Source organism: Bufo bufo, chromosome 3 (genome assembly GCF_905171765.1).
Source record: "Bufo bufo chromosome 3, aBufBuf1.1, whole genome shotgun sequence".
In the NCBI taxonomy this organism is placed as follows: domain Eukaryota; kingdom Metazoa; phylum Chordata; class Amphibia; order Anura; family Bufonidae; genus Bufo; species Bufo bufo.
In genome coordinates, this window is record NC_053391.1 from 91,069,698 (window position 1) to 91,081,757 (window position 12,060).

A 12,060-nucleotide genomic window follows, 5' to 3' on the forward strand; every position below is an offset into this window, starting at 1 on the left:
TGCACTCCCAGCGTAATGACATCATGAGTGCATGGTGACATCATCACACTGAGCGCAGGTCCTTCTGCATCAAGTGAGGAGCGACTTTCCCTGTGTGTGCAAGTGGATGAGGTCAGTAATTATTATTATTTTTTAACCTAATCAGAACTGGGGGGCATTCTTTATACTGGGGCTCAAACTCTGATCAAGACCATTATTGGTGGTCCTAGTGGCTGCTCTTCTGCACACGCTTGGCTGGACCTGGCACACAGCTGAGTGCTGCCAATACAAAACTAAAGAGCTTTAGCAGTGGACGAGCCGTGCGCTGTGCATGCTCACCCTGTGCAGTCAGGATAGGCAAACCATGCTTGTCTGGACTTGGCACATGCTCAGCCTGGGAAAGGATGAATTACTAGAGGATTTATGCAATAGATGAACAACTGATTAACAGGTGGAATTTTGGGTTGTCAGACCAAGAGAACAGTCTTACTAGTGCCATCTCTTTGAAGTGGCCCCTTATGCCTTATTTTTTTACTTTTCAACAAGCATTGGAATATGACAAGGAATATGTTTCGAGGTACTTTCTCAGAGACTGTTTCTTTCTCTGGGAGATATTTTACATTTTATTTTCCAATGGATCATTGCCACTAAGACTCCATACATTGCTGTCTCCTTAAAGGAGTTTTCCAGGCTCTTCATGTAAATGACCTGTTTTCTGGATAGGTCATAAATATCTGATTAGTGAGGGTCCGACACCCCACCCCCTCACTGATCAGCTGTTCCCTGCAGCCTCCGGCACTGTGAATGGAACAGGAGGCACAGCTCTGTTCAAAGTGTATGGGCCCTGCTGGCTTCCTGCAGCTCAGCTCCCACTGAAGTAACTTGGTACGGTCACTACACTTTGAACTGAGCTGTGATTTCTGTTCCAGCACCAGACACTGCAGGGAACAGCTGATCGGTGGGGGGTGCTGGGTGTCCGACTCTCACTGATCGGATATTTACAACCTATCCTGAAGATACGTGATTAATATCAGGAGACTGGAAAACCCCTTTAAGGAGAGCCAGTACCTCCCCAGAGATGCATCCAATTCAGCCTGAAGGCTAGGAATGGAAATACGGCTTGGCTATTGTCCCTTGCCACGTTCCAAGGCTTGATAAAAAGTTGAATGCACAGGAAGGCACTTCCTATAGGTGACACAAATGGAATACCAGGTTCATGATTCTGAGAATACATCTCTAATAATGGGCTGCATGCTAGAGGCGAAACTAAGCTCACGGCATGTAAATCTTTGAACTGGAACATTTTAGAATTTCCTTTTCTATTACGGCTTGATTAGTGATTGCTCTATTCTTTGACATACAGTAACAATAATGTGTTTTCTCTCATCACTTATGTTTTCTTAAAGAAAAAAAGTAATGTCTTTAGGGTCACAACTGTATGGATTCTATTGTGTTTTAAAGCTCTGCATCCATATTTGCCTGCGCAATCTGCTGAAAGAGCTAAGAACCATATAGAGGTTGAATCTTTATGTGCCTCATTGGTAACTTTCTAGTGGTTTATTGTTAGCGGTATTCTCATCGTATAGACTGCTGACGTATTGTTAGAATGACACTCCTTTGATTGGTGGGATCTGACTTCTGGGATATTCCCCCCTGAATCCTAAGAATGAAGCGGCTGCAGCGCTGATTTGAAGACGACCCATCACTGCCCCTATTTTAGTAATACTTACATCCCCCATGTAATAGTTCTGGAGCATCAATTCTTAGGAGTCTAGGATGTGCCATTCTTCTATTATTCCTGCTAGAAGTTTGAGTATAGTTACCGCCTAGGGTTGTGTCCTGATACAGTCTGACACTGGCAGCACTGATTGGATAGTGTCAGACTGTGCAGGGACACCCCCCAACTGGTAACACCCATCTGAACTTATATCCCTGAACTTCTGGCAAGAATAGTTGAAGACTGGCACAACATGGCGTCGTAAGAATAGATGCTCCAGAATAATTACGTGGGGAATGCAAGTGGCTACTAAAACAGACATGTCAGGGGTGGTGACAGGTCCTCTTTAAGGGTCCATTCACACGTCCGCATCCTTTCCGCAATATCGGAACGGGTGCGGACCCATTCATTCTCTATTCTTCCAGGCCGCGGCTCCGCAAAAAAATAGAACATGTCCTATTCTTGTCCGCAATTGCGGACAAGAACAGGCAGTTCTATGGGGGGTGCCGGCCGGGTGTATTGCGGTTCCGCAATACATGACGGACGAGTGAATGGACCCTAACACTGTAAGATAATGCGGCATGGCCTGTTCAAGTTATTGGGGCTGCTGCATTTCTTGCACAGCTAGGTGGCTGGAAGTGCTGTTGTACAGGGAACACATAGAGGGGCACGCAGTCCTAAATCTGCTGTGTGGCTCCTTAATTCTTAGAATCAGTAGGTATCCCAGAGGTTGGGCCCACACTGATCAGCAAGTGACGGCATAACCTAGTAACATGCCATCATCTCTTTATAAGAACTCTATATATCTTGCCAGCCAATAGTCGTTAGGCTGTACGTTTTCTGAAGGCCTTTTTCCTTGACTCTTGTTTCCATGTTGCAAGCTGCCAGCTAAGCCCTGCCAGACTCCCTACCTCAAGATGTATCTTTTTGGTTACAACATGCATTTTATACTGAAACATGTTAGACTGTGTTCCTTCTAGACCAGGGATCTGCAACCTTCGGCACTCCAGCTGTTGTGAAACTACAACTCCCAGCATACTCCTTTCAATTCTGTGGGAGTTCAGAGAACAACCAAGCAAGTGTGCATGATGGGAGATGTAGTTTCACAACACCTGGAGTGCCGGAGGTTGCTGATCACTGTTCTAGACCAATGTTATCAATGCGAGTAGTGCAATTATTCACTACAATGAATTGTGCTGAGTCATCGCCTGCAGTTTAGAATCTGCATCCATTCAGTAGAGCCAGACTCCGGCCTTGGTGATCAGCACCTAAATATAACGTGGAGGGGTATTCCAGCAAGTGCCGTCATTGCTGTATTAAGCAGTGTGTTCTGATTAAAGATTTTCTAACTGTTTGGAATATTCAGGTCCTCCACTTTTTACTGTCCTTGTAGTTAGTTACAAATACTTGCTTGTGTAATCAGTAGCTAACCACCATGCCATTGTTCAGCCAACGCTTAGTCAGAAATAGATCTCTCTAGAACTGCACAGCTTAAAGCAATGTTCCTCAACCTGTGGCTGTCCAGCTGTTCAGAAACTACAACTCCCATCATGCCATAACAGCCTGCAGCTATCCCAACATAATGGGAAATGTAGTTTTGCAATCACTGGAGAGCCGCAGGTTGGAGGTCACTGGCTTACAGTTTACGAGTAAATCTTTGATGCAGGTAGTCTACGTTCAGTTGTTAGTCTGGTCTATTTTAAAGGGGTATTCCGGTTAGTTATCCCCTATCCACATTATAGGAGATAACTGTTAGATATGTGGGGGTCCTGCTGCTGGGCACCTCACCGATCACGAGAACAGGGCACCCATACCCCATGGAGCCCCCTGGAATGGAGCGGCTGGTTGGAAATGCGCACCACTTCTTCATTTATTTCTATGGGAGCTCTGGAGATAGGCCAGTATAGCACTGGCCTATCTCTCACACTCCGAAAGAAGTGACGGGAGAGGCGGCGCACATTTTCAACCAGCCGCTCCATCCATTTTAGGGATGAACATGGGGTAGACAAAGCAGGGGTACACAAATTTAAGATTGAGCACCTTATGTCCTGGCTTAGTTTAGATGCAGTGGTTAGTTCATTACACACAGTTGTACTTCCTGCTTTTTACTGTTTAATGTTAGAATAGTGCGATTCACATTTTATCTTGTACATTTTAATGTTCGAGGTTCTTAACCCCAAAAGCAGATGCTGGAGGTTGTTTTTTACTAGTCCTGTGTTTGCACCATTTCTAGGAAGCTGTGCAGAAGATGCTGGATGAAGCAGAGACTCAGGTGAGACTTCAGATGAAATCATGTATTTAAGGGGTGGACTTGTTTGAAGTGCACTTGTTGTTCAGACATCTCTTGAAGGGGTTGTCCAGCTATCCACAGGATCACTCGCTGATCGGTGGGGCTCCGACACCCCACACCCCTACCAATCGGCTGTTCTGTGTAGCTCTGGAAGTCAGTGGCAGAGCTTACAGAGCATTTGTCCACTACAGCACTGCTCCCATTGACGGAGCTCCACAGAACAGATTGGTGGGGTGCCGGACCCCCGACAATCAGCTAGTGATGGCTTGTCCTGAGGATAGGCCATGACTTCAGAACTGTGAAATGCCAAAACGATGCAACACAACAGATGCATATTTTTTTTTATAGGTATCTGTCATGAAAAGGCATAGATGATTGACAGTAGATGGTCTAAATCTGCCTTAAAATTGTCCAGACCTTATATATAGGCCATAGGACATAAGCCGAAAAAGCGTTCTTTAAAACGCAGATTTGCCCAGTATAAAAAGGCCGATAATCAAACATTTGTGAGGTGATTCGCTGGTCGGCAGCACATCTTTCCATGTAAACAGGAGATTTGCTGCTGACAATATACATACATACTTAATGAGGATGGAGAATTCTAAGAGCTCTTTCACACGAGCGGATGCCGTGTGGGTAATCCACTGCGTGAAAGAGAGCCAAGCCCCATTCCGGACAGCAGAGACACAGAGCAGTAACATGATTGATGATGCGCCGTGCCTCTCTGATCTTTTTACTACAAAATCACAGTGAGATAAAGTTGTCACCGTGATTTTGTAGTAAAAAGATCACAGAGGGGCAAAGAGCATCATCAATCATGTTACTGCTCCGTGTCTCTGCTGTCCGGGACGGGGCTTGGCTCTTTCACGCAGCGGATTACCCGCATGGCATCCGCTCGTGTGAAAGAGCCCTAACAGTGTCTCTCTTAGTTTTCTTGTTCCCGTCTGAAGGGTCCTTTAAACGAACCCAACTGACGTTCTATCATCGATCAGTGCTCGTTATGGCCTTGCATCAGCCCAGCAGGGTTTCATTTTGGTCGTTCCTAACAATCTATTGCCTACATATATTAACTGAGGTAATACCCTATATATAAAAAATGTTTGGTTTTGATTATGCTATATATGTTTTTTTGCAGCTAGAAAACGGTGTGTGGCACAATCCAGAAGCGCCAGATGGATATGGCACAGAAAAGGATCGCGCTAACTGCCCTTTCTATCTAAAAACGGGAGCATGTAGGTTTGGCGAAAGGTAAGAACAAAGGTTTTAGTTCCTTGCTGTTGAGGTGTGGTCATTACTTCATTATAAAAGTAAAAGGGAAACTCTAGGAAAGGCCCGACCAGCCAATCACTGACTGAGGTTGGACTTTGTCAAGCCGGGACTAGAGCAGTGGAGGAACAGCAGCGTTGGGGGATGGGTAGAGGCGAGTGCTCAACCTTTGTTACTTTTGACAATTTCTTTCCCCCTTTTTTTTTGTGGTTGGTGTTTGTGAGTTGTACGGGACCTATACCGCCCTATTGCACATCTTGTACTTTGCACCTGAAGGTACAGTTTTGCTGAACGGGTGCGGAACCGTTCATTTCAATTGGGCCTCAAAATATGCGGACAGCACAACACTGTGTGCTGTCCACGTCCGTGGTTCTGTTCAGCGGCTCCGCGGAAAGGATAGAGCGTGTCATATTGTTGTCCGCAATTGCGGACAAGAATAGGCATTTTCTATTATGGTTGCGGCCATGTGTGGTCCACAAAATGTGGAACACACGTGGCCGGTATCTGTGTTTTGCAGGTCCGCAATTTGCGGATCCATAAAACACTACGGGCATCTGAATGAGGGCTACATTTTTCTAAGGGGTAGGTTTAAAGGGTGAGATCACGGCCTTGCTTTAATGGACAGAGTTTCAGAGAAAAGACTCGTATGTTATTTATTTATACTCGCTTATATAGCGCTGACATATTCCGCAGCGCTTTACAGACATTCGTATCAAGTTGTCCCCAAAGGAGCTCACAGTCTAAGTTCCCTATCAGTATGTCTATTGGAGTGTGGGGGTCGGGGGGGGGGGGGGCACGGGACTGGAGTACCCGAAGATAAACCCTTGCAAACATGGGGAGAACATACAAACTCCATGCAGATGTTGCAAGGCACCAGTGCTACTTACGAGTCCTCCTGCTGCCTGTATGTGGCTACAGGACACCTATAGATTACCAGACAAAGATAGAATTCTGTAAACTTTCTCTGTAGATTAGGTTATTTTGTGACCTTGCGATGTACTGTATATTCTATGTTTTCTTTGTTCTAGCCTGTAGAGATGCAGCAGCAAAGGAACACGCAGATTCACATAAGAATGACCCCATAGTACCGTGTACTATAAGCCTTTGTAATAAGTGTAGGTTAAGGTGCGTGTGTATACTACTGTAGAAATAATGGCAAAATCTGTATCTTTTTCTCCTTTATATAAAGGTGTTACCCGCAAGCATTGCTTCCCTTCCTCCAGCCAGACTCTGCTTGTTCGGGGAATGTTTAGTTACATTGGGATGAGCAGTGTAGACGGGACGATTATGACACTGACGCCAGTTTGGAATACGGAGACGAGGAGATCTATCAGCAGTTCTTAGAATTCTATGATGATGTTGTACCTGAGTTTAAGAATGTGGGCAAGGTCATCCAGTTCAAGGTAAAAATAATTTTCTGCAGTTTAGGATGTATTCTTATGCTCATCTACGGTCTGTACTTGGGCCAAAAATCCAAATCCTGCAATATTAAAAACCAAATTACAGCTGTATGAATGTGCATTCAGGTTTGCTGCACATGACTGTGTGTTTGGGGCGTCTGTATAGCCACCATGGAGAAAGGGGAGCAGATAAGTCAGTAGATAATGGGATTGGCTGGGAGCAAGTAAGCTACTTTCACACACTGCGTTGTTGCTTTCCGGTATTGAGATCCGGCAGAGGATCTCAATACCGGAATAAACGCTTCCATTTAGTCCTCATGCATTCTGAATGGACAGAGTTCCGTTTAGGAGGTCATCTGTTCTGGCAGCATTCGTTTTGTGACCAGACACACATCATAAATCAATATAATGCTATGTGACCCCGGCAATGCTGGAAGCTCAGGACGTGAGCTGCGCTGTGAGTCCCGGAGCGTGACACTTGCTCATCTGAAAGGGGCCTAAGCCTCCTCTTACATTTGTAAGTGCAAGGGCCAAAAAAAATTACCAAAGTCGCACGCTCTCGTTTAAAGTGGGTTTTACACAGTCTGATGTAAAGGGAAAGGTGGACAAATGATTGTTATGTCCGCCATCACTTTGCATATTTTCAACATTTACCTTATTTTTCGCCCCATAAGATGCACTTTTCTTCCCCAAAAATGGGGGAAAAAAATGCCCCTGCGTCTAATGGGGCGAATGCTGACATTTTTACATAGCAGGCTGCGATCTATGAGCGAGTGGGGAGGTACTGGAAGGGAGGAGCTGGGGGCCGGCAATTGCGGCGGGGTCGGTGCTATATAAAATGTCTCATTCAATTATAAGTGATTAAATATGCCCCCACACTTTTAATATTACTGTACACCCTAACAGCTTCTGTAGAATGCAGGCAGACCGGGCGGGCGGCAGCGTAACTCCCTGATGTCACGTGCCTGCGCCGCCTACTTTATAAATGAAGCAGGCGGCGCAGGCACGTGACGTCAGTGAGTGACGCGCCTGCCTGCGTTGTACAGAAGCTGTTAGGGTGTACGGTAATATTAGGAGTGAGGGGGCATGTTTAATCCCTTTTAATTGAATGAGACATTTTATATTTGTATACTGCAGCACTGGAGCGGTGGGGGGGTGAAATCTGTGGATGACAGTTTTATGGGGGACGTCTGTGGATGGCACTGTTAAGGGGTGGGGGGGGGTCTGTGAATGGCACTGTAGTGGGGGATGGAGGGGGGGGTCTGTGGATGGCACATATAAAACAGTGCCATCCACAGGTCGTCTTCCCCCATAACAGTGCCATCCACGGGTCCCCCCCCCCCCCCCATAACAGTGCCATCCACGGGTCCCCCCCCCCCATAACAGTGCCATCCACGGGTCCCCCCCCATAGCAGTGCCATCCACGGGTCCCCCCCCATAGCAGTGCCATCCACGGGTCCCCCCCCATAGCAGTGCCATCCACGGGTCCCCCCCCCATAACAGTGCCATCCACGGGTCCCCCCCCATAACAGTGCCATCCACGGGTCCCCCCCCATAACAGTGCCATCCACGGGTCCCCCCCCATAACAGTGCCATCCACGGGTCCCCCCCCATAACAGTGCCATCCACGGGTCCCCCCCCATAACAGTGCCATCCACGGGCCCCCCCCCCATAACAGTGCCATCCACGGGTCCCCCCCCATAACAGTGCCATCCACGGGTCCCCCCCCATAACAGTGCCATCCACGGGCCCCCCCCATAACAGTGCCATCCACGGGTCCCCCCCCCATAACAGTGCCATCCACGGGTCCCCCCCCATAACTGTGCCATCCACAGGTCCCCCCCCCCCCATAACTGTGCCATCCACAGGTCCCCCCCCCCAGTGCCATCCACAGGTCTCCCCCCCCCCCCCATAACTGTGCCATCCACAGGTCCCCCCCCCCCATAACTGTGCCATCCACAGGTCCCCCCCCCCATAACTGTGCCATCCACAGGTCCCCCCCCCCCAGTGCCATCCACAGGTCCCCCCCCCATAACAGTGCCATCCACAGGTCCCCCCCCCATAACAGTGCCATCCACAGGTCCCCCCCCCATAACAGTGCCATCCACAGGCCCCCCCCCCATAACAGTGCCATCCACAGGTCCCCCCCCCCCATAACAGTGCCATCCACAGGTCGTCCCCCCCATAACAGTGCCATCCACAGGTCGTCCCCCCCATAACAGTGCCATCCACAGGTCCCCCCCCCCCCCCATAACAGTGCCATCCACAGGTCCCCCCCCACCATAACAGTGCCATCCACAGGTCCCCCCCCCCCATAACAGTGCCATCCACAGGTCCCCCCCCCCATAACAGTGCCATCCACGGGTCCCCCCCCATAACTGTGCCATCCACAGGTCCCCCCCCCCCCATAACTGTGCCATCCACAGTCCCCCCCCCCAGTGCCATCCACAGTCTCCCCCCCCCCCCCATAACTGTGCCATCCACAGGTCCCCCCCCCCCCATAACTGTGCCATCCACAGGTCCCCCCCCCCCATAACTGTGCCATCCACAGTCCCCCCCCCCCAGTGCCATCCACAGGTCCCCCCCCCCATAACAGTGCCATCCACAGGTCCCCCCCCCTAACAGTGCCATCCACAGGTCCCCCCCCCATAACAGTGCCATCCACAGGTCCCCCCCCCATAACAGTGCCATCCACAGGTCCCCCCCCCCCATAACAGTGCCATCCACAGTCGTCCCCCCCATAACAGTGCCATCCACAGGTCGTCCCCCCCCATAAACATGCCATCCACAGGTCCCCCCCCCCCCCATAACAGTGCCATCCACAGGTCCCCCCCCCACCATAACAGTGCCATCCACAGGTCCCCCCCCCCCATAACAGTGCCATCCACAGTCCCCCCCCCCATAACAGTGCCATCCACAGGTCCCCCCCCCCCCCCCATAACAGTGCCATCCACAGGTGTCCCCCCCCCCATAACAGTGCCATCCACAGGTGTCCCCCCCCCCATAACAGTGCCATCCACAGGTGTCCCCCCCCCCCCATCCACAGGTGTCCCCCCCCCCAGTGCTCTCCAGGTGTCCCCCCCCCATAACAGTGCCATCCACAGGTGTCCCCCCCCCATAACAGTGCCATCCACAGGTGTCCCCCCCATAACAGTGCCATCCACAGGTGTCCCCCCCCCATAACAGTGCCATCCACAGGTGTCCCCCCCCATAACAGTGCCATCCACAGGTGTCCCCCCCATAACAGTGCCATCCACAGGTGTCCCCCCCCATAACAGTGCCATCCACAGGTGTCCCCCCCCATAACAGTGCCATCCACAGGTGTCCCCCCCATAACAGTGCCATCCACAGGTGTCCCCCCCCATAACAGTGCCATCCACAGGTGTCCCCCCCCCCATAACAGTGCCATCCACAGGTCGTCCCCCCCCCATAACAGTGCCATCCACAGGTCGTCCCCCCCCCCATAACAGTGCCATCCACAGGTCGCCCCCCCCCCATAACAGTGCCATCCACAGGTCGTCCCCCCCCCATAACAGTGCCATCCACAGGTCGTCCCCCCCCCATAACAGTGCCATCCACAGTCGTCCCCCCCCCCCCATAACAGTGCCATCCACAGGTCCCCCCTCCCCCCCCCCATAACAGTGCCATCCACAGGTCCCTTCCCCCCCATAACAGTGCCATCCACAGGTCTCTTCCCCATAACAGTGCCATCCACAGGTGTGTGTCTCTCCCCCCCCCCCCATAACAGTGCCATCCAGAGGTGTGTGTCCCTCCCATAACAGTGCCATCCACAGGTGTGTGTCCCCCCCCCCCCCCCCCCCATAACAGTGCCATCCACAGGTGTGTGTCCCCCTCCCCCCCCATTACAGTGCCATCCACAGGTGTGTGTCCCCCTCCCCCCCCATAACAGTGCCATCCACAGGTGTGTGTCCCCCTCCCCCCCCATAACAGTGCCATCCACAGGTGTGGGTCCCCCTCCCCCCCCCATAACAGTGCCATCCACAGGTGTGTGTCGTCCCCCCCCATAACAGTGCCATCCACAGGTGTGTGTGTCCCCCCCCCCCATAACAGTGCCATCCACAGGTGTGTGTCCCCCCCCCCATAACAGTGCCATCCACAGGTGTGTGTCCCCCCCCCCCATAACAGTGCCATCCACAGGTGTGTGTCCCCCCCCCCATAACAGTGCCATCCACAGGTGTGTGTCCGTCCCCCCATAACAGTGCCATCCACAGGTGTGTGTCGTCCCCCCATAACAGTGCCATCCACAGGTGTGTGTCCCCCCCCCATAACAGTGCCATCCACAGGTGTGTGTCCCCCTCCCCCCCCCATAACTAGTGCCATCCACAGTGTGTCCCCCTCCCCCCCCCCATAACAGTGCCATCCACAGGTGTGTGTCCCCCCCCCCCATAACAGTCCATCCACAGGTGTGTGTCCCCCCCCCCCCCCATAACAGTGCCATCCACAGGTGTGTGTCCCCCCCCCCCCATAACAGTGCCATCCACAGGTGTGTGTCCCCCCCCCATAACAGTGCCATCCACAGGTGTGTGTGTCCCCCCCCCCCCATAACAGTGCCATCCACAGGTGTGTGTCCCCCCCATAACAGTGCCATCCACAGGTGTGTGTCTCCCCCCCCCCCCATAACAGTGCCATCCACAGGTGTGTGTCCCCCTCCCCCCCCATAACAGTGCCATCCACAGGTGTGTGTCCCCCCCCCCCATAACAGTGCCATCCACAGGTGTGTCCCCCCCCCCCCCATAACAGTGCCATCCACAGGTGTGTGGTCCCCCCCCCCCATAACAGTGCCATCCACAGGTGTGTGTGTGTCCCCCCCCCCCCCATAACAGTGCCATCCACAGGTGTGTGTGTGCCCCCCCCCCCCATAACAGTGCCATCCACAGGTGTGTGTGTGTCCCCCCCCCCCATAACAGTGCCATCCACAGGTGTGTGTGTGTCCCCCCCCATAACAGTGCCATCCACAGGTGTGTGTCCCCCCCCCTCCTCATAACAGTGCCATCCACAGGTGTGTGTCCCCCCCCCCCCCATAACAGTGCCATCCACAGGTGTGTCTGTCCCCCCCATAAGTGTCATCCACATTCCCCCCCCCCCCCCCCCCCCCCTAACAGTGTCATCCACAGACCACCATTAGTTCCAAACCCACCAAAAGCACACCTTTTGGTTAAAAATATTTTTATTTCTTATTTTCCCCAAAAACCTAGGTGCGTCTTATAGGGCGAAAAATACGTTAATCTCCTCTTTAACAGGTCAATGTACAGTTGACAAATGGCGTTTTTAGGTGCAGCATAAAAGCTTGTTTGCATATGTGCTGGTTACAAGGAATGAGCATTCATATGAACATTCGTCCCTGATAATTGACCTAATCCTCAGCAAGCACATGTAACGGGGCCCCT

The 12,060-nt window shown here is 51.5% G+C and overlaps 1 protein-coding gene across 1 annotated transcript in view; it reads left to right on the plus strand.

The window, feature by feature from the left end:
• The window catches only part of ZRSR2 (zinc finger CCCH-type, RNA binding motif and serine/arginine rich 2), a 47,279-nt gene that overhangs the window by 13,466 nt on the left and 21,753 nt on the right, over positions 1 to 12,060 (plus strand). The window contains 5 exon segments of the mRNA XM_040423319.1: positions 3,930 to 3,968; positions 5,122 to 5,234; positions 5,269 to 5,270; positions 6,442 to 6,513; positions 6,516 to 6,655. Of these exon segments, the coding sequence (XP_040279253.1) occupies positions 3,930 to 3,968; positions 5,122 to 5,234; positions 5,269 to 5,270; positions 6,442 to 6,513; positions 6,516 to 6,655 (366 nt within the window).